At 35.4% G+C, this 22,905-nt stretch overlaps 2 protein-coding genes across 3 annotated transcripts; both read right to left on the minus strand.

The window, feature by feature from the left end:
* Positions 1–481: 481 nt before the first annotated feature.
* Positions 482–13,410, minus strand: MLH1 (MUTL-homolog 1). 2 transcript variants are annotated; one of them, XM_008220713.3, is made up of 16 exons: positions 13,006–13,410; positions 12,693–12,865; positions 12,468–12,540; positions 12,090–12,224; positions 11,761–11,971; positions 10,179–10,327; positions 9,456–9,554; positions 7,553–7,622; positions 7,274–7,409; positions 6,461–6,555; positions 6,258–6,366; positions 5,155–5,320; positions 3,522–3,683; positions 2,293–2,461; positions 1,353–1,516; positions 482–776 (listed from the first exon to the last, which is right to left on the minus strand). In XM_008220713.3, exons 1-16 carry the CDS (start codon positions 13,243–13,245, stop codon positions 732–734), a joined length of 2,196 nt encoding a protein of 731 aa, XP_008218935.2. In that variant the 5' UTR covers positions 13,246–13,410; the 3' UTR covers positions 482–731. The 2 variants fall into 2 exon arrangements, with proteins under 2 accessions (XP_008218935.2, XP_008218934.2); XM_008220712.3 differs by having other exon boundaries at positions 7,274–7,412.
* A 1,900-nt stretch (positions 13,411–15,310) lies between these two features.
* Positions 15,311–20,386, minus strand: LOC103319191 (E3 ubiquitin-protein ligase RNF170-like protein). Its single transcript, XM_008220714.3, has 5 exons — positions 20,157–20,386; positions 17,890–18,089; positions 16,967–17,068; positions 15,940–15,991; positions 15,311–15,833 (listed from the first exon to the last, which is right to left on the minus strand). Exons 1-5 carry the CDS (start codon positions 20,245–20,247, stop codon positions 15,721–15,723), a joined length of 558 nt encoding a protein of 185 aa, XP_008218936.1. The 5' UTR covers positions 20,248–20,386; the 3' UTR covers positions 15,311–15,720.
* Between the last annotated feature and the right edge of the window lie 2,519 nt (positions 20,387–22,905).

Genomic DNA, 22,905 nt, shown 5'->3' on the forward strand with positions numbered 1-22,905 from the left:
TGTTTACAATCATATCAATGCCCAATTTGGTTCATGGGAAAGGAGACTTGGAGATGGAAAATCAAATTGCTTTCTCATGTTTGGTAAGTCCAGGTATGAGAAATTCCTACCCTTTAAGCAGTTTATTGAGTTCTCTTGGAATATATATATTATGTGGTTCATTTTCTGAATAATTTCAAGGAAATTGAAAAGGCGAGTTCCGTGTACCATCCTCAGCCATCTTATTTCTTGCATTAGCCATGCTTTAATTCGGAACATTGAGGACTATCTTTGATTTACTTTTGGGCACTAGTCAAGTCAAAAAGAAAAAAACTTAAGTGAATGTTCCTAACCACTCGAGCTACAATCTCCTCGCCGGCTCCTGTGGTTTATATTCTAATGAAGCTAAGTGTATCCTAGCATAAAACAGCCGAATAGGATGATATGTTCAATCCCATTCAAAAATTGGGTTACAAGCATATGAAACACAGATGAACGCCACTTTCAAAACTCAAAAAGGATTTTTATAGATTTTAAACTAATTATAATATACACCACTTTGAAGGGAAAACAATGCTCCTGACTGGTGTTTTCTCACAAAATTTTAATATCACCAAACCCAGAGTCCTGTACAAAACCAATTACTGTGAGCATAAGGAACCATGTAGTGCATTGAAAGTATGCTGAACGCATGAGCCTGTAAACATGACCCTCCTCTGCACTATCTTCTGTCATGACGCTGATCAGTGGCATTAGCATCTTTCAAAAATCCTGTATAGTTTCTCGAGTGAAGCTACCTACAAAAAGCAAAGGATATCCTCGATTTTCAGATATACAAATTGCAAGATTCCCATATCATTTCAATTACAAAACGGATGTCATTAAGCACTAATTTTTGTAGCTCTGCATCCATGTATCTTTGTTGCTTAGCTATGTTTCGCTGTTTGTCTTGTTTCGGTGAGCTATCATCTTCTAGCTAGACCAGGGACAACTTATCTTCTATATTGTTCTGTTCCTCTTTAATGAAAATATGTTTTTTTTTTTTTTTGGTAATATAAGAAAAAACAAAACAACACTTCCCCAACAAACCGAGAATTTATAATATAAAAAATTAGTGACAACAGCATCAATAATGATAAAATTAGTAATACTAATAATAAAAATATAAAAAATAATACTAGACAATAATAGATAACAATAGTGAAACACAGATGGTCATATGTATAAAAGGGAGATGTCGTCTACATACGAAAAAAGAAAAAAAAACAGATTCTTGACAATTGAACACTAAGAAGTTTAAGTTTAGTCTTTATCTGAAGAATCTAGAAGCAATTAATAAGTATGTCATAGACTTTTAAAGAAATGCAGCTTACCCGGACAAATGTTCCATTTGTAGCCATAGAATTTGGTGGCTTGAAAAAGAGCCTCATTGATGGAAACAAAACATGCTGGATAGACCACTCGCGCTGGGCCCATGCAGTCTCTGCCTCTGCAACTAGTTCATGCTCGATTTCATTTTCTGTCACGACATCATCTCCTGTACACACCAAAAAAAAGCACTCCAGCTCGGATTGGTGTTATTTAATTGATTCCAATTGCATGAAATTAATGCTCAAGTATGTTTTTGTTCTGACAAATACAAGCACAGAGAGAGAGAGAGAGAGAGAGAGAGAGAGAGAGACTGAGTGCTGATTAGTGATTACTATCTATCATACGCCTGGAGATCCCCATGTAACTGGCTGGAGTTTTTAGTACCAATAAACTGCAAACGTTATGAGGTTTCAGAAGATCAAAAGAAAACTTTTAAGATGCCTCGAGATCATTGATTTTGTGAACGCAGATTTGCAAATTGACGATGAATGTGCTGCTAGTGTTACCATATTTTTTCACCCTAACTTGGTGGGAGTTTGCCTTGTATTCCTAAAAAATCTGTCATGATTACTGACTTGAGCACTAAAAGCAAAGTCAACTTTTGGGAAATAATCTTCAATATGTTCATCTTATTGATTTTAATCACACCGCTCGAGATTCCTCATCAGCCTCCAATATATCAGTTCTCTTCATTCTTGAAATCCCTAGCCATATGTCATTCCCACTGGATCTTGACACATGATTTGGCTCAGATTCTTTCTGAATATCTCTAGCTGTACTTAAATAATTCTAAATACATCTGATGGAAGGTTAAAACATTTTTTTTCATCATGCACAAACTAACTTCTAAAAATTAAAAATCACTTTATAAGACTGAAAGGAAATCAATATATTACGACTCTTTAAACAGAGATGTGGAGATCCAGCTGCAAACAGACATACCAGTACTGCAAGAAAGACTTTCTTCAGGATTCCTGGAAGGTTTTCTCTTTTGGTAAAATTGCAAGCCATCACCAGATGGGTTGGGCAACATAGGAGGATGCATGGCATAGAAGTTTCCAAGTGCAGCTGAAATTACTTGAAGGCATTTTTTTTCCTCCTCCCAGTCAACCTAAAAAATAAACGGAAAATTAAAGTAAGCACCAAAAAATTTACATTTCTCAGCAAAGATAGGGAATATCAAAAGTAATAGGACAGCTATATAGTCTCCTCATCAGTGTGTCACATTGAAAATACTACTTCAGATTATTTTGCATTTTAACTTAACAAAGAAAAATGGATGCTCAAGAGTAACCTCACAATTGACATGTCCCTCCAAGATAAGAACATCGACATAAACACTCAATTCTGAAGCATGTTAGTCACATAAAATGCAGGAAAGTTTTGTTACAAGTGAACTCTTAATAAAGCTCCTTTTGATTAATAAATGCATCGTTGTGATCCTATTGTTATGTCCCAAAAAAAAAAATTTCTAATAAGCCACATAAAAGAATGACTAACATTCCGAAAAATTCAATACCAACCAATCAGGTTATGGTCGGAACTCCTGGATCAAATCATTCAAATATCAATTGGTTTTATTTACTTTCTAATCATGACGTGACCGAAAAAATTCAACTTAAATTAATAATAAAGAAAGAGGAGATATGGTCATTTTCATGGAAGCTGTGTGTGTTGTACACGTTGAAGAGGTAAAGATTGTAGAGAACAAAAAACTCAAAATCGGAAGGCTTTGTTCCTTTTATGTTTTTTTTTTTTTTTTGGTGGCAAAAATTATTAGGCTCTTTACCCACTTCCCAGTATGTCTGGGTCTCCAAATTTATTGGCACAAATCAACACAATTCATTGGCTTGTCTAATCCAGTTTCACTCTTACTACTCCATGTCACCAAATATTAATCAACCCACAAGTTTGATTCAATCTGTAACACATTAAGAGGCAGTTGAGGCAATTATATAAACCCCCGAATTAAGTATTTAGCATCCCATATGGAAAATATTGATCCTCTCCACCTACCGCCAATCTATTTTGAATTTAATAGGGATGTTTTTCATCAGAAGTGTGTATTGTTGTTGTCTTCCAAAGCATAAGGCGTCAGAATCACCACACAAACCAATATGGTTATAAATATGGGAAAATCTTGATAACCAAGAAAATAAAAAAGAACTTACGTCGTTGCCCAAACAAAGCACAAATTCAGGGACACGATCCATGTCAGGTGTGTATTGATCAAGTATAACTGGAAGCCTAGACAAATTTCCATCTTTATCTATATGAATGCAAAAGTACTCCTCTATCATATCAGCCTTTTGCTTGAGTAGTTCCGTGTTCATCTGCAGAAGCATCACTATAATATAGTAAAAACAAAACTCAGCTATTTAAGATGAGAATTGACCCTAAACTACTGCAAATTGGAGAAAACTTCAAATGTTGAACCCAGCTGATGGGATTAATACAGCCATAGATTAATAATGAGAATCAAAGAATCAATAGATCTAGTGGTAAACAAGAGGAGATCTGCTCATTAATATTTTGAACTTCAGTCTGTTACTATCTCAATTCTAAGAAAAAGAATTTTCTTTAAGAGTGGAGAGAAGTAAGAGAACAAGATGCGCAAGTCCAACAGGAACAAACACCTTAAAAAAAATTAAAAGGCAATTCTCCAGTCTGTGATCTCTTCCTTCACAATGAAGCAGTCAGCATGCAGGTGGTTAGTAAAGGGAACATTTTCCTTCAATAAATAAAAATACAACTACTATCACAATTAATTACATGGGTCCAATCATAACGATTGTACACAAGTTACAATTACTTTATCCAAGGTCAAAAGTTATTACTAAGCGGGTCCCATTATATTAAATTCTCATCACTTGTACAACAGTTTTAATTGTAATGATGATAAGTTCTTTCTAATCTTGTTCTGGGATAATGCTTGATTTCAAATAAGCCTTTGCAGACCAGCAGTGGACTAGTTCACTGCTTGGGTTTCATTTTCCTGTGATTTATGTAGAGACACTTTCGAAAGTACTACTATTATATGTGAAAAATATTCCCAGCAACACTAATATTTAACATTTTCACGCCTAGTTGATGGTTGAGGGGTAGTTACCCTACCACTACTAAGCTATGATCGTAAGTGATGCTCGCTCTATAACTGTTTTTTGTGCAAGTTGAGGAATTGGTGCAGTGAGGACTTGGCAGTGGCGAAGGAAAAGACTAAAGATTGATTCTTTGTTTTGTTGCTCCGTTGGGTCTCTTATGTTAATATCCTGAGCCAGTGGATCTGGAATCAGAAAATTAAACCCCTATTATGGCTTCCTCCCTACTACATTGAGGCACTGCTCAGTCCAGGAGGCTTGGACATTTGCCCAATCATTTTCAGACCCACGAGTTTGGGCCATGATATTATGCTTGAAGGAGGGCCTAAGATTGGAAAGTTCTCATCATTGAACTGCATCCAGGGTTGAACTGCAGCCAGGGGTAAGATGTCTGCATTCTCTTAAAACGTGTACGTCGATACTTGAGTCCCTGCTCTAATGGTGGTGGGGTTATCTTGTTTTTCTCTGTTTTATTTTTAATTAGTTTATTAATTTATAGGCTTATTACTATTTTGGCCATGAAAATCACATGCAACTGTACTGCAAGTCAAATCTGTTAGCAAGTAATGGATTATTAAAGAAGGGTTTAATAAGAAACTTCCCTATGATTAGGAGGGAGGGGTTCTGAATTTCCTCAAAAGAGACATAAATATGATTTTTTTTTTTTAAATTAAGGGAATCAAATTCAAGAAAGCAAGTAAATTACCTCTGCAATCTTCTCGTTCAGCTCAACATTCTCACTGCATTCTGGATCTAAATTGCCCTCTTTTAGTGCCAACACGATCAACTCCTTCACTGGGGCTGGCTCACTTATTTGTATAGCATTAAAATGGGCAAACCGACGCAGAACTTGCTGGTACATGAGTTCTTTGCTGAAATTTCATTGAGAAATAGATATAAGTGAACTGATCATGAGAAACCATAGGACCAAAAATTCATAGAAAGAGGGATGCAAAGTACAAAGTCCACATAAAACAAACACCTGTAACCAAAAAACAAAAGAAAGAAAGAACAAGGCACTATTAGGCCACATCCAAAAAAAAGATGCATGCAGCCACACCTTTAACAGAACTGCAGACCAGTCAAGATGAATGACACTGAAAGAAACATTTTTAAAGGGTTTAAACAAGGACAGCCACATGGAAACACCAAATCTAATTCTATATCAATCCCTTGTCTTCAAAGATTCTTCATAGAAGATCTATAAAAGCAGACAACAATTGAAGAGAAGACCTCCAGCGGTTTTTTTGTTGGTCATAATATAAATAAATAGATGTGATTGGCCCCATTTTGACATGGCCATCTCCTATTTTTCCTCTATTTTGGGTCTTAAAAGTTAAAACCCTGTTCTGGGAGAATATGCATCTGCAGATGTGCTTCACGGTCACAATGAGATCGTTTGTACCTTAGGGGTAGAGGAAAATCAGGTTGGTTATTCTGTACTGTCACAAAATCGAAACAGACATCCATATTTTACACAGTGGGCACGTCAGCGACTAGTGCAGGAATGATATTTGGTTTTCTTTACCAATGGAATACTACCTAGGGTAAATTATTTTCGGTAATCTATCCAATTGGTTCTGCACACCACTAATTAGAGCTCATTTTAAGTTTATCAACATCCCTCGACAAAATGACCATAATACCCCTGCACAAATAACAGAAATATGGCGATTTACTAAGTTTGGTAATGGATATAGAACACAGAAGGATACTTAACAAAAGCAAAACAAAGGGCTTTACCTTGACTTATGAGGTAAACCACAAGAACCATTTGTGTATAATATATTTAAGCAACAGGATGATTACCTCAAGTTCACTACATTTGCAAGGTAAAGATGAGTATCATGCTGAAGCAACGCAAAGACGTCATCTGCCATTCCAATATAGGTGCAGTGTCTCACAATGTCCAGAAGACCTACAAACGAAAACCATAAAGCATCAGCTACTTTTAGCTACCAAAAGAAAGTATCCACCATAGAACAGATCAATTAATTTGGTTGCAAACTGACCAGAATGACAATTGCGATCAATTTCATCTATAAGCTCCTGAAGGCTGGTCAGATCAGCAGTTTCCTTTGGATTTCTTCTTTGTCTAACAGAAGATCTATCATTTCAAATTTTACATACAAACATAAGTAAATTCACAGATTATAAATCAGTTAATTAATGGATTGAATATCAAATTTCTTTGGGAACATAATGGGGAAAAAATTAAAAATATTTGGAGAGGATAGAACAAACCCAGATTATCTTACATTAATAAGAGAGCACATTCAGATACCCAAAAAAAAGAGACATTAAAAATAATATTATCCCCTTCCAATTGCTCTCATAACATTTTCACCCAGTAAAACGAGAATGACAACAAAGAGCAACAGACCCCCTGTGTCCCAAAAATTGAAGTAAAATTAGAACTAACTTCACACATTTGCCACCCTATTTCTCAGAATCAGTCTCTGGTAGCTAAGTTTCTACGGCAATGTCAACGTATCACACTACCCCTCAGCTGAAACAAAGACAAGAGTTCCTCCCATCTTCTGCTCTACAAGCAAAATCATCCACCCCTCTGAAGGCTCAAGAGGAAAGAACTGACCCATTCTCAAAATTGGAAAGTTACAAAAAACAATAGGACAAAAAGGAGGTAAAAGAAAAGGGTGGACAGAATGAAGTATGCTAATAAGATAATCTAATTCTCGCAATGCTCAATAGTAACTGTCTTAGCACACATCACACAAGTGGAACAACATCGCAAGGTGCAGCTTAACAACTGAGCCAGTACAAGATATTAAACTGACTGTTCAAGGACTACGTAAGAATCCTACCTAATAGCAGTCAAGCTAGTATTCCTTTCAAGATGGCCACAAGATTCTGGTTGCAAGTAAACATGCAACCTTCCAGCAGGATCCGATGAATCTGTTCTAACCATTTTATGCACTGGTACCTTTTGTAATTTTGACCCTGCTAAAAATACAACACTAATAAACATTTCAGAATTCAGAACTATACCATATATGCAGTTAATTGAATATGCCAAGATTATGAAACCAACAAAAGATATGAACTTTGAACACAATCTACTAAAGTAAGGAATTTGGACTTACCAGATGGTGAGGGGTTCCGATTTGAATCATTGCTTGAAACCATTTGGCAGGATGGAGTTGGTTTGACTGCCTGTAATGTCGATGAGACAAAAGATGCCAAGAAAATGCACAATTTAGAGAGCAGTACTCATTTGAAGATAGAGCTCCAGAAATGGTGCCAAACTAAAAGCACCACATGCCTGGTTAGAGTGGGAAAACAGATATAAAAGAATAAATGCAGATTCCTATATGTAAAAAACAAGAATTTCCATGAAGCAACAACCGGGCTGGTTTCTAGTATACATTGTTTAGTAAGGAAAAACATACAAAAGTAAGCCATACAAAGCTTCCAAGTATTTATCGAGGCATCCACTGGCTTCACAAACCAACATGCATTTCATATGAGGAAAAAAAAAAATTATTCACCACAGCAAGCATCTTTAACTGAAACCATCACAAGATTAAGTCATTTTCCAATATCGTTCCGTATTTTTAATTTTGGCAATTTCAGCTGTCTATTTCACTGACTTTTCTAATCTTAGTCTAAGTCTTAAGTCTAACTGTACTTGTGCTTAACCAAATTTTGCACTGCCGCTTGATCGGCATGTACAGAGGAGGTCAACCAGCAAGGCAAAAAATGTGACCCAGACTTACGGTTAACTGCATCATAGAAAAATTGTATATGTACATATGTACAGTCCCCTCTCTGCTCGACGCCCATCCTTTAAAGGTCTGTTAATGTGAATGTGGTGTCGATAAGGTGTCTATAACAAGTCAATAGCAAAACGTATCAACGTGTTATCAATACATTAACAACATTATCGATACAAACTCCATCCTCTGCGCTGAGAATTCTGTACATATGCATTTACATACAAATGTATATAAATACAAGGCTAAAAGTCATTTTTGGTCCCTGTTGTTTCGATTTGATCTATTTTGTCCTTGTAGTTAGAATTTCAAGCAATTCAAGGACAATCCCCAATTTTTGTCAAATTAAGAGCGGCATTTCAGTCCAATCTTGCATCACCTCCCCAACCACTCCACAGCCAACCCAGCAGCCCCTATGTAGCTTTTCTTATGCTTTCAAGTCTCAAAGTCCATTACCTCCAATCTTGAATAAACAATTGTCACTTTTTAGTCTTAAAGTCTGGCTTTGTTTTTGGAAATTTGGATTCATGAGGAGAGGTTTAGGGGAATGCATGGAATTAGGTTTGGAGTTTGATAAGAGTGAGGAAAAAGGTGGTGGTGGAGGGAGGGGTGCATGATGTTGGGTCGGGAGGGGGAGGGAAGGGATAAGCTTGTTGTCGGGGTGGTTGGGTCGTGGCTAGAGGGTGGGAAGTAGGTTGAGTTAGGAGGAGGAGGTTGGGTCGGGAGAGGAGGAGGGATGGGATCAGGTGGTTGGGGAGGGGCTGCAAGATTGGACCGAAATGCCCTCTTAATTTGACAGAAATTAGGGATTGTCTTTGAATTGCTTGGAATTCAAACTACATGGACAAAATTGATCAAATTGAAACCACATGGACCTAAGTGGTAAAAGTGATAAATTATAGGGACCAAAAGTGACTTTTTGCCTAAATACTATTATTAAGAGAAGGCTCTTTGTCAAGCATGGTAATATACATAACTACATTTAATAAGAGAAGACTCATTGTCAACCACGATAAGGTAAGTATCAATTTTGTCATTATTATTTCATTAAACATTTTAAATAATTAAACTAAAAATTAAGGTTGTTATGGTAATTAACATTATTCGATCTTTAACTAACCTACCTTCTCTCGCCTGCTGTAACTTCCTATAAATTCATATAGAACATGTTAGAAAGGGAGGGGCAAAGACTACGAATTTTTTACCAACTGTATAAGAAACAGATATCTTTCTCCACATACTGGAAACCATCAGCAGCTTTTGCTAACAATACCTGTTCCTGAAATGTTTGTGTCTCATTGGAGCTTCTCAACCTTGATTCAACCACTGACTGTATCTTTTCAATGATGATTTCCTGATTCAGAAGGCTTACCTGCATATCAAAAGAGTTTCTTTTTGAATAAGAATGCAGATATATTTGGTATTATAGAGGTTGGTAAGAACTTTCTACACCAGCTGTTCCAATAATAGATGATATATAAATAAATAAGAAGCAGGAAAATCTCAGGGTGTTCTGCTATCTCCTAGTATTTTTCATACAGGAATATAAGGTGTTTGTTAAAAAGAAATAGCCAGTAAAGCCCTTGTGGATAGGCAGAAGCTGGTTAATGAGATGTCCGTATGCAACACATGATCCAAGCACTGACAGACAGAAAAGTTACTTGTTTACAGAATATTAGACAGAAACCAAGTTTGGACTTTACAGAACAGGATACTTGAAATGGTCTTACAATGACATCTCCAACTCTTGTTGCCACTTCAATTATGGAAAATCCAATAGATATATATTTTATGGAAATTAAGTGAAGTAATGGTTCGGATGTAAAATTCAATTTTACATCTCAAATGCCTTACATATTTATGTGATGCCCTTACCAACAATTGAGCCTATTTTGCTTGGTATAAAAAATAAAAAAATAAAAAAATAAAATTATATATATATATATATATATACCAGGATTTTTTTAAATATCACAAACCTAAAACTAATGCATACCTCTCTCTTCGTCGGGTGAACGTTGACATCAACATGTTCAGGTGGTAATATAATTGCCATGTATATGAAGGGTTTTGATGCTTTTGGCAATGTTGCAGCATAAACAATTTCTAGAGCTCTCTTCAATGCAGTACAATCCACCAATCTGTCTGTACTTTTGAAATAAAATAGAATATAAATATAAGTCAAAAAGACAAAACAAAAACGAATAAGAAAACATAATTATTGGTGGACTTAAAAGGTAAAAATCGCATAATAGACCTTCAGGGTTATAAATAAAGTAATAAAGAAAGTAAATTAGGTAGTCCCTAGTTAATTTTCACATACAAATGGCAAAACCTATCACATATATGCATTATACATTTTGCATATATGTAAATATATACAAGAATATTTGAGCAGTCCAATTTTTAGGTCCTATCCAAGGATCATCCTCACAAACAATCATCCAAATCATAAACCATGTAGCCATCTAACTGTGATTGAATAATTAGACTAACATGTTGTCTGACAAACACTGAAATCCTCATCAAGATAATAAGATCGCTAAACAGCTTCTGATTTTGGCTGATTTAATTTCAGGGATGTTTGTTAAAAGCGCACTACATCTGTCTCCAAGCTCTAATTTTCTCTTTTCAGAGAAGAGACTAGTCAAGCTCCAGCACAGAATATCCCAACGGCTGAAGCTTAAACAAGTCTTGCTTTGTCCCTTTTCCTGGTTTGTTGATTAAGCTGTTTACTTGTATTTAATTACTACGCATTACAAGACTAGGAAAGCTCGAGAGTAGAATATCCAATTGACTGAACATACATGGTCTTTAACTTCCAGAATCAGATATTGCTTCTTTTACAAAATCTAATAGGTTCATCTAGTTTTTATGGACTTAAGTGCATATCGAAAAAATACACCTTAGAAGGCATGTTAACATTCCAAATCCAAGAAGATGGTTATAAAAAAACAAAGAGATGGAGTATCTCATAACCCTGATATGACATCTATGAGAAAATTCCCTATGTCAATCTAACCTCCATCTCATCCTATCAGGTCAACAAGGGTGAAAGGTCATACTTTCAAGTAAAAAAGCAAAGACCTGAAAACCTTTTTTAGCAATGGAAGCATTATCACATAACCACCTTTGTCTTATGACCTGAGACACTGCCGCCCAACCGACTAAACTCCTTCCTCCACAGCTAAAAGAAAAAGGGAAATTACAAAAACTAATAATAATAAATAATCCCTCTAGGACATTCAACAAACTCTTTGCCACTTGGGCTCAAATTTAGAAAGAGAAATATAATAGGTTATCATCTAGAGAGAAGTCCGAGAAAACAATTTGCTGAATAAGGAAATAGTAGGGATGAATGCTGGTTTGAGTCTTAGAGCTCAGCTCACTTCCAGTTTGCAACATTAGCATTGGAAACCATGTGTTTGAATTTGGTTTAATGAGCTGGTTTACCCAATCTGACCCAACTTAATACAATGTAATTCTACAAAAACCTTTCTGGTTTTAGTTTGTAAATTTGATAATTTTGACATTGGAAGTTTCTTGTCTTGATATGGCACTGCACGAATAGTTCATACCGTTTATAAAAAGCACCATGGTTATCTTCTTCGCTACATAATTGGAATTGGAGATAAACCCCTCCATCTGGAAAACTGAGCTAGAAGGATCTTTATCCAAAGCTTCTACCTTCATCAGACAGCGAGCAACTGACACCCCATAAACTGAACGAATTGCATCAATCCTTGATATTGTGGCAACAGAATTAACATCTGCTCTAGCAGCTCCATGCTGATAATAATAGCAGCTCAAAAAGTTTTAATCGTTATTTTGGAGTAAGTTCTAGCCATGCAAACGATAAGTGAAGTAAGAAAGAAAACTTTCATTAGTTGGTGAAATGGAAACCTACTTTTCTGCAGGAGAAGCTAACATTCATATGATGAATGGCAAACCGGCTTAACACATCTACAATCTTTGAATAATCATCAGCAGAATTTTGCAGTGTCTTCCTCCGAGCAGTCATGTTATAGAATAAATTTTCAACCTGGCAACACACGACCGCTTAATTCACAAGTAAAGCTAATTTCATCCCATTGCACCAAAATATAAAAGTAATTTTATCCCATTAAACCACATTGGCCAAACATTGAATGACCAGCAAAATGACCATTTGGTTTTCTTTCGTTTAAGGCAATTGGTGCATGAGTTTCACAGTCTGAACTTATAAACTGCTCTGATTTCTAATAATGAGAGACTACAGAAAACCCAACCCAAATGTTTTCCATACCATTATCTGAGTTCCTTTTACAGCAGCGCACGCCTTTGGTTCGTGCTCCATGACTCCATCTTTATAAGATACCCTGAACCAGGAAATTATAACTTTAAAAATTCAATCATTATATGGAAAACTCAAAAGGCTATGCCATTTCCATTTCTACCTGTGAACAAATATTTTGTCAGCGACCTAACAAATTACTAGCCAGTCATTTCATCAAACAGGTAATGAACATACCTATAACCATGCAACTGGCCCTTGGTAATCGTTGTCACAGTAACATGAGCTACATAAGTCATGCTCGCAAGTGCTTCTCCTCTAAACCCCATCGACTTTATCGATTGCAAATCCTCAAACGTCGACAATTTCGACGTCGTGTGCCGCTCACAGAGTATGGGCAAGTCCTCATACTAGAGTAAAAGAAAATCGTTAATTCGTAATGAAGCAGGAGAAACTCTGAAATACTTATGAAAAAAAAAATGAAAAGAAAAAGATTCCCGATAACCAAGCAGAAAATGTGAGAAAGAGAAGAAGCAGTGAGAAGACTAACGCGGATGCCGTGGCCGTCATCGGAGACTTGGATGAGCTTGAGGCCGCCGTCCTTGACGACGACGTTTATGGAGGAGGAGCAGGCGTCGAGACTGTTCTCAACGAGCTCTTTGACGGCGGAGACAGGGCGTTGGATAACCTCGCCGGCGGCGATTCGGTTCACTACAGAATCGTCTAGGCGGTGAATTTTGGGAGGCTCCATCGGGACTTGCTCTTCTTCTGCTTCAATTTCCATTTCCATTTTCTGTCGTTGGACTCTCTCTTATCAGTGTGCCCCCAACAGCTTGATGAGCTGCCTGCAAAATTCGGGAGTGCCAAATTTCCCAGACGACACACCGCCAAAGCCTGAATTGAAAAATATTCCAATCCCACCTGAAAAATATACTTTTTACGAGTCTAGCTGCGCTGATAGAGTACAACCAGCGGCTATATTCGGGGCTTTTTCTTTTTTTTCTAATAAATAGTACAGCCGTGCGGCTATAATCTTTAAATATGCACTGACATCTCTTTTTTTTATTAAATAATTGTTTTCCATTATTTTCATTTACCCATAAGAATAGTTTAGAGCATTATTCATTACTATTAGGCCATTACTCAAGTCTATGCTGTCTCCTTTTGATTTTTTACTTTTTCAGAGTTATTACTCGTATAAAGAATTTGGCATTATCCCATTTAATACTCGTATTATACATGTATGTATGTATTTTTCAATAATACTTTTGTTTTTCATACACGTCTTAAATACTCGGTGAAATACACATTTTTTTAAAAGCAAATATACAATACATATATTGTATGTACGTACGTATTTTTTTCATGTTTAAAACACATATTTTTTACAAAATTTTCAATAATACACACAAAATTCACATATTTTGCACATAATTTTTACATATTATTGAATAAAAATATTATATAGTGGCCGAACTTTTCAATTGTAACTTGCCAAAGTTTTGCAGAATAAAAGACGTACGTGTTTTATTGGTATTTTTCCCATTCCGCATTTTACTATTTATGAAAGAACTTGATAGGCTAAAATTATTTCTTACTTGTTGTAAGAAAAATGCAAGATGTTGATTTTGCAATCTCTTTGCCAATTAGAACAACAATTTCAAACCAAGTTTATGGGTATAGTAATAAGAGAGGTGGTAGTATTTTTCATGTAAAGTGTTGTTTTGAAAAGTGAAGCAATTACCAAGACCACTCCAACTTAGCATGCAATTTCCCTACGATCAATAATGTGTGCAGCAACATAATTTAGTAGCACTCAAGATAATGAGGTAGATCAAAGGCAAACATTCCCACGAAAAATGAAGAAGAAGAAAAAATTGAACTCTCATATTGATTCACTGTGAAAATTCTCTCTTTTCAATATCTACTTTGGATATGTTGAAACTAACAAATTAATAAATATAAAGTATAAACTAATGGAAGTAGGCCACAAAATTTCAAAATTGCCAGGGCACCCATCTTTGCAAACTCTCAAACTAGAAAGCTTATGTTTTTCTTCATAATCTCTCTCTATCAACTGTCTTTCCCGAGCAGAAGGGTCTTAGGTCAAAGTAAAAGTTTATCAGTCTAATGATTTTCGAAATTACATCAATTTCAAGTAAAGATACCCTTGTATACAATGAGTCCAAAAACTCCAACAGGTAGCGTTATTGCAAGAGGAACTGTCAAGGGCTAATCATGTTGAGCAAAAGCTCATATTTAAACAGGACATATACAACTCCCTAGAACAAGAATTAAATGCCAAACCAACGTAGCAAACTTTTCTAGAATATAAAACTAGTAATGAAATTTTCAAAATTAATCTCAACAAATGATTGGTGATCTGACAATGCTTAGAAATGGTGAGTGAACTCCGAGTCAGGCTGACAGAAACCAGCAGGTTCTCGACCACTGGATGCCCCCTGGTGACCCAAACCTCAAGATTAATATTGATGCTGCGTGGAACCAACACAATTGTACGGCAGTTGCTGCGGTTATCGTCAGGTACGCATGAGGGATGTTTCTCGGGACAAGATCGTCTTATATGGCTGCGGGTTCTGCAATTGAGGTGGAGGCAATGGCGGCCTTGGAGGGATGCCAACTCGCAGTCGAAAGAGGATTGTCACATGTTTTCTCCCTTCTGCTTTATTGCATTGTATTTACTTTCTCGTTGTATGTTCCTATGTCCAATGATAAGTGCAAGTTTCTTACAGAACAAAAAATACAGTAGACCGAATTGGCTATTGGATTAAACATAAAGACAAAATTGGCTGAATTGATAAGGGACCAAATTGGTGAATTGATAAGAGACCAAATTGATGACTTGATAAGAGATATTTAGGAATTTAACCCCAAAATAAAAACACAGCAAAGTCATCCAGAATAGGAAGAAAAAAAGGCTCTGCTAATAACTATTCGGTCTATTGCCACAAAGTGGCCCCTACAATGCCAGTGCATATGGACAACACAAGGTTCTACATTTTCTAATTTCATTTGTAATTCACCGTAATTGAGCATGAAAATGTATACAAATTCAACTGAAACTACATTGCAACATATAGATGGCTCACTTCTAAAATCCTATATTCCAATGAGGTGAATCAAGTCCAATTATTTGACCCCCATACAACAAAGAAAAATTCCCAGCTTGCTATTACGAACTCAAAACTAGTTCCTCCTTTCCATGTTCTAAATTTAAAATTGCCGTACGCCGTGACTGCACAGTTCAGGAACCTCCATGACGGTGATAGAGTATCGACCGAGAAATGGCAGCAAGATTAAACAAGATGACGAGCGCCACGATGAAATCATCCACATAACCAAGTAAACCAAAGATTGCTGCAGGACCACACAAAACCAGGATGATGTATTAATAGTGTGCTACTTACTAGAACAACTCAACAAGAAAAATTCAACCAAATGAAAGTTAAAGCACAAAAGCCACCTTCCGGAATAAGGTCAACAGGACTGACTAGGTAGATTGCTAACAATATCATCTGTAAATTCAAAAAAACACAAATTGCCAGAAGGTGAGAACTTCATAATGAACATAAAGTATATCATATGCTTCAGAATTGACCACCACAACCTTATACATTCATTTAAAGTGGAAAAGATAACACCTGATAATGCATAACTATCAGTAGAAAAGAGACCTATTAAAAAATGACGCAATGCAGATGATTTCTCATCTAAAAATTTTTGCCAGGTCCAACTACATCACTGCATTTACAGCTGCATGGTATGAAGTAAAAAACTAGAAGAAAAAATTTGCCAATGCTGCTATAGTAGCATATGCTAGAATTACATTTGAAGCAATAGGGCTGATAAAAAAAGGATGAACCAAAGTTTGGCAGTATAGCATGCAAACGCATTTTTGACATGCAAGTCCTTTTTCATTTAAAACCTTGGGATAGATCTGAGCTATGAGCTCCAAATAATTATTCAACGACAACAAAAGGACAGCATGCATAACTCCTAACTATAGCGACTCTATTTCCTCTTCTATGTTTCTCAGTTGCCTGGGCACTTGTCATTAATAAATGACAGATCACTTTATGCAAGTAACAAAACGGCTATGAAAAGGCAAATTCAATATCAAACAAATATTATAAATTGGTATGATGCTATTTCATCATGTTTTCAAGAGCCCTACGCTATCTTGTTGAAGGTCGTACACTGATATAAAATACTTGCAATGTTCATACAAAATTCAATAAACTCCTACATCAGCTCGAATGGATCAGGTCTGCATGTATGTTGTGTGGTTTGTGGATGACAAAATTCAAAAGATATGCAACTCATTTATAAGATTGTTGAAAAGAACCCTTGTGTCACAAATCAACGGACTACCTACTCCAGATAAACAAAACAAAACGATAATGTAGGTAAGCACCCATGTGGTTGTATTGCCAACAAACTGACTGCAGGATATAAGATAATTGATCGCATAATTGTGTCAATTACTTAACTGCAAAACAGATCTGAGCCATCCTACGAGGAGGAAGAGATCTATTAGGATCAATTAGTTCTCGCAGCAGCCTCCGCAGGAAAAAAGGAAGGTCCTGCCCTCTCTGTAGAAAAGATAATTGACATATATGATGTTAAATGATAGAATATACCTGAGAGAGAGAGAGAGAGAGAGAGAGAGAGAGAGAGAGAGTAATTCATTCAAAATCATTTGACATTTATGATGTTAAATGCATGAATACACTTGGCAACGTTATACAGAAAGGACCTAATGCTCTAATATTTTCAATCAAATATCATACCTATCTTCATACCTAATGTTCTCATTTGAATATTTATTATTTAGATCAGACAAAACTAAAGGGAAATGTTGAACATCAAGTATCAGATTACCTTTTTCTATGCTCACATTAAATACAATCAAATATATCCTGAGAAACATAATGGGAAAGTTCACATCTCCAGGAATCATAACTGGATATGGCTTTTGGAATCACGTGGGTCAACAAGAGGTGCAGTTACAAAATTAAGATTGTTAAGTGTTATAAGATTGCTAAAGTGTTAAAAGATTTCTCACGCAAAGAGATTGGAGTTCATGACGAATAACTTTAAGGTGTGAACTAAAGATACTTTTTGAAGGATGCAAGAGAGCAGGACTAGCATCTGAGGCAACAATTCAGTTACTTAAAAGAAAGAGTTGCATTCATGGATGCCAACATGTTTTAGTGAACAGAAACTTTATGTACTTTACTTTTCCAGGAGTCTTAAATTTTTTAATTCTTTTGGAGAAAAAGAATATTTTCTCCGTACATTTTAAGGTGTACAGAAACTATGAATATTTTTCAACTAAATCATATTGAACAACTAGAGTATGTTATATATAATAAATATATACTATTTATATCTATTACATATATCCACTTACCTGAATAAGACTTCTGTGATGATCTCCAAAATAACGATTGTACCTTTCAACTTTGCCTAGAATCTCAGCCACCTCTGGTCTGTCAGCCTGCCTTAATGAAGCCTCACTTGGAACCAACAAAGTGATATAACGACGGCATAGTGGGCATTTACAAGGCTGAAGTGCTGATCCATGATGCCAAACAAGCATAATACAATTTCCTGAACAAAGGGAGCCAATGATTGTCAGTACCTTTTTTGGTTTTTTTAAAGAAAGTACTCATTTATGAGTTCAATCTTTGTAGATCATTTGTAATGGAATCCGATACTTGCAGATTCATATAAAGTAGTAACTGTCGTGCTAATCTATAATCTTATCATCAAACACTCACAATGTTATAGTTAATACTTAATAGCTTGCACAGAATGCAATGTATAGAAGGCATCGCACCCAATCAGTTTAGGTGTATAACACTAGTCGTACAAAAAGTACAGACAACTCAAGTAACATGTTGGAGACTTAGTCACAACTTTGTGAATCCAAAATCTCTATTCTCCATAACAAACAAAAATAATTCCAAGCATAGATCATTTTCATATATTTAGCAGTGAACTCGTCAAACATCAAAATGTCTTTAAAGCCTAAGGTGGAGATACTCTATAAACCCAGCTAAAAACAGCTTTGAATTTTAGTTACGGGGAGTCACACATGCAAACACTTTTTAAACTTAGTTCTCTTTTATCCTCTATTACTATCTATTTGTTGATCCACTATGCTCATAGATCTTCAACTTTTAAAATCATTTTGCCTCATATTCGTAGTTAGTGCATATGGCCTAAAAATCTCAAAAGAGACTTTGCCTTTAGCTCCTCAAGACTGAATTCTTTATTTGATTTTTTTATTTTTGATCGGTTGCATTTATTTATTAAAAAACATTTTAATTACAAGAACTCTTTCTAACATACATAACAGAATCTAATGATATAACAGATGAAGCTCTGATGCTGAGTTTCACTTGCAGCTCTAGTAAGATGTTTCATCAAGTCCCATGTATATGAATGCATAAATTTGTTAAGGTGCTGTATTATCAAGTTCAAAACATGATCATAATAGTATTTTTATAAGAAAAACATGATCACAATATTTGAAAATATGGAATTGGAAAAACATCACCAATGCCCTTAATGAGGCAACCTCAGCACCAAACAGCCATTGAGTAGAATTTACAGGAGCCCTTCATGAAACAAGCTCAATCATTACATATAAGGTACTTTATCCAGAAGCGTTAAAACAGTAAAAAAGAGGTAATCAATTTTTTCCCTCTCTGTAAGGAGATTATTCAAATGAACAAGAGCGATGATAAGGCACCCCTGCCCTCCTATGGAAACTGGCTAAAGCAGATGTTAGATACAGGGCTAGCAAAACTTTGAATAACACTGATTAAGAATATCATATCCATTCTCCTTGGCATGAAATAGACACTGGGAATGGTTTTCTTTTTTCATGTACGTGGTTTTTCACATCTTTAGGTTGCGACTCTTCAGATTTTATTCTTGTCTAACTTGTTTTTTGTCTCTACCAAACTCCGTAAAGGATAATTATAGATTCATACTGGCACTCCAATTTGACTTCTCTAGATATCAAGCCGCTAACTTACAGCATACAGCTAGCTAACTTAATTTGGATTTGTTTCCAAGGCAAAACATCCTCTGCCTGGTGGAGATAATCACCCAAGTCGCCTTATAAGTCGCTCTAAAACTGCACAATGACATCTACAGCCGCTACCAAACTTTCCTAACAAAATCAAGTCTATCAACACAAGCATGCTCAAATCGGTCATATCGAAAGCATGAACTACCTCGAGACAAATTTGGATCCCCAAGCAATACAAACTATTGAAACAAAATAAAAATGCTCAAAATGCAAGAAAACACACTTCAATGGAGAAATTTCTTGCGACCCACATAGATATGCACACAAAAATCGTTGGGTTCTTTTATAGGCACAAAATTGGTTGATTGAAATACAAGAGAAAGACATATTTAACACTCAAAACTAGGGATCCATTGAAAACCCAACACTATTTTGAACTCATAGGAGAAGATTATGGTAAGTAAAGCAAACATTAGGTAAAGATTAAACGAAAAGTTTGAAAACTTATGCAGATAGAGATGGCATGGCAGCAACCAGTTGCAAAAAAACAAAGACGAATTGGATGTAACATTACAGCCAAACCAAACGCACTGAAAATGAGAACATGGGATTGAAAAGGAAAGAGAGAATGGTACCGCAAAACCAGTGAGAACAATTGGCTTGACAAGGAGTGTCGAAGTTGCCATGGCAGACCGAGCACATATCGCTGCCTGGAGGATCGTCCATTCCGATCTCTCTCCCCCTTTCTCGCTCTCTTGGGTATTAAAGCCTGCTACTTCTTTTATAGAGTTTATAAAGATAAGTGACAAACTTTTCTAAACTCTTATCATCGAGTTTTATAGAGTTTTAACTACGTTTTATAATTTATTTCATGATTATAAAACTCTTTGATTTACTACTCCCACACGGCAACTCCATTCTCTTCTCTCTCTTCCTCATCACTCCTCAATCCAAACTCTGTTCCTTATTTGAAAGAAACTGCCGGAAAATCTGAATATCAGAGCCGAAAAAAGTGAAGGAATACCAATGATTATCTGAATATCAGAGCTCAATCCCTAAGTCATGATAATACCCATACTCATAGTCATCGTAAGTGGGTTTTGAGTTTATGAGGAATACTCATTGCATAGCTACTAAAGTTTGCGTTTTGTAGGCTGAGGGATACCACAGATACACTAATTGCAACTATGTTTTTGAATGGCTAATGATGATTGAATAACAGAAAATCTGTTCCTACAAAAGAATCTACCTCCAAAAACATGAAGTTCAAGTACTAATTCATTTCGGGATAGAGTATAATATGAAAGACCCGCATGATCGATTTGATGAGAAACACTTCGGAGGGAAAAAAGTCCGGGTAGTTGGTCTTTCTCTGTGGGGGAAATGATTTCAGATCTCCTTCCTTTCTTTTGGTCACCAATTGCTTCTAAGAATTATGTTAATTTTTCTTTTGGGCCTTTGGCAACAACGATGATGCAGACTGAATTAAGGAGTTAAAAGTTGATGCAGACTGGAGAGGAGAGAGACGACGTTTTGTTAAAGAGTTGAAAAGTCGTTAAGAAATGGATACTACTTTTTTATGCAGGTCACACTTTGACACATATACAAAAATAATTCATCAAAAACAGAAGAAAAAAAAAATAATAATAATAATAGTAATTTATGCACACATATCACACTACTATTGATAGAAAATTAGCAAGACTTTTGGTATTAACAATTAACTTTAAAAGTATACAAAAGTTATTTACTTACCAAACTCTTTAAAAGTCATTAATTTTTTGGATACAACCAAACTTTTAAAGACCTTTTAAAAGTCACTATTGAATACCACAAGAGTTTATTAAAATCGGAATTGGATACCCTCAAACTTTTTAATTATACGAAAGTATTTGATTCTCCACAAAGTATGAAATGATACCCCCTAAGGTTAGAACGTACAAACATAACCAACTAACCGTCAACTGATTAGTACTAATAGTGATAGTAGTGGCGGATCTACGATTTGAAACCCGGCTCGGCCAAACTTACATTAAAAACTCAATGGTACAAGTGAATTTCATTAATTTTTTTTTAAAAAACACATAATTAGAGGACGTAATAAGCCTTACTCTGAAAATCCCCAAATTATAATTCATTCTTAATTAAACTCTAGAATAGATTACAACATCTTAAATTTGAAGATGCATATATGTTTCCAATAGGAGAAGATAATTAAAGAGAAGATAATTAAAGAGGAGAGAAATTTTGAGTTATGCATGCATGTGGGTTGCTTTTTGGGTGGGCATAGGTATGTTTCAAATGGGTTGGGCTGTTACATATGGATATTTTTTCTTTTTTAAAATTTTGGGGTAGGCAACAACCTACCTTGCCCTAGGCATAGGACCGCCATTGACAGTAATGATCCACTACATCACAAATTACGCTGGTAGGAGTGGCCGCGATTTAGTTTGGTTCGCTTCAAGTTATAAATTACATATCAAACGAATATAACTTCACTCGATTATTTTGGTTGTTGGCAATGTTGTTTTGGTGATTCCTCTTTTCTTTTTCTTTTCTTTTCTTCTTTTGTTTCCTCTATGTTTGGTTTAGGTCCCGAATCTTTTCTAAAGATTACACTATTGTCTATGCCTCTCACATTTGGGTTTCAAATGGTTTTGGTATCATTTTTACTATTTTATGGTGCTTATAGGGTCCTATACAAAAAAAAAATAAAAAAATTCAACGATCTAAACTGTGTCTTCATTCATACATTATCCTTGCAAAGATAAAATCTGACAAATTATAAATCTGAAAACTAGACGGTTCATATCATTGCAATACAATATGTGGTGAGCCCTACAAAAATGTCCTTTAAATAAGCTTATTTGAAAAATTCCTCAATTGAAGTTATATATATATATATACACACACACACACACTAGCGGAAATCACCCACGTGCCTTTAATATATATATATATATATTTTATGTATTCTAATATGATGCACTCCATAAAAGCTTAGTAGTCTACCCAAATGTAGCCTAGTATCCCATTATCCACTCGATTTGACCCTTAATAAACACTCATGACTTTAACGATCTACCTTTTACTATTTTCTCCCAATATTTTCTTAGTTTGTCGTCAATATTCATGTTAACGGCTATCATATCACCCTCCCGTTAAAAAATTCTTAATTATGCATTATATAAAATACCAAAAAATGTTATTCGTTAATTCAAACATTAATAATTGAAATTATTAATTAAATGAGAATAATATAGTAAATTCACATTTTCATATAAAAAAACAAAATTAAAAACAAAATCAAATAATAAGTCCTACCTACTTATATTATTTTTTCTTAATTTTAAAAATAAAATAAAAAATAAAAAATAAAACCAA

The sequence above is a fragment of the Prunus mume genome, linkage group LG2 (genome assembly GCF_029339155.1).
Source record: "Prunus mume cultivar Tortuosa linkage group LG2, ASM2933915v1, whole genome shotgun sequence".
NCBI lineage: Eukaryota > Viridiplantae > Streptophyta > Magnoliopsida > Rosales > Rosaceae > Prunus > Prunus mume.

What these genes read in the sequence shown, in the direction of transcription:
- LOC103319191 (XM_008220714.3), bottom strand. Translation starts at nt 20,247, where the DNA reads ATGGACGATCCTCCAGGCAGCGATATGTGCTCGGTCTGCCATGGCAAC. An exon ending in TTGTTCTCACTGGTTTTGCG is followed by an intron (nt 18,090 to 20,156) that starts GTACCATTCTCT and finishes CCCTTTGTTCAG; the next exon opens with GAAATTGTATTATGCTTGTT. An exon ending in TGTTGACCTTATTCCGGAAG is followed by an intron (nt 15,834 to 15,939) that starts GTGGCTTTTGTG and finishes GTGGTCCTGCAG; the next exon opens with CAATCTTTGGTTTACTTGGT.
- MLH1 (XM_008220712.3), bottom strand. Translation starts at nt 13,245, where the DNA reads ATGGAAATGGAAATTGAAGCAGAAGAAGAGCAAGTCCCGATGGAGCCT. An exon ending in ATGACGGCCACGGCATCCGC is followed by an intron (nt 12,866 to 13,005) that starts GTTAGTCTTCTC and finishes CTTTTACTCTAG; the next exon opens with TATGAGGACTTGCCCATACT. An exon ending in AAGTCTTTCTTGCAGTACTG is followed by an intron (nt 1,517 to 2,292) that starts GTATGTCTGTTT and finishes TGGTGTGTACAG; the next exon opens with GAGATGATGTCGTGACAGAA.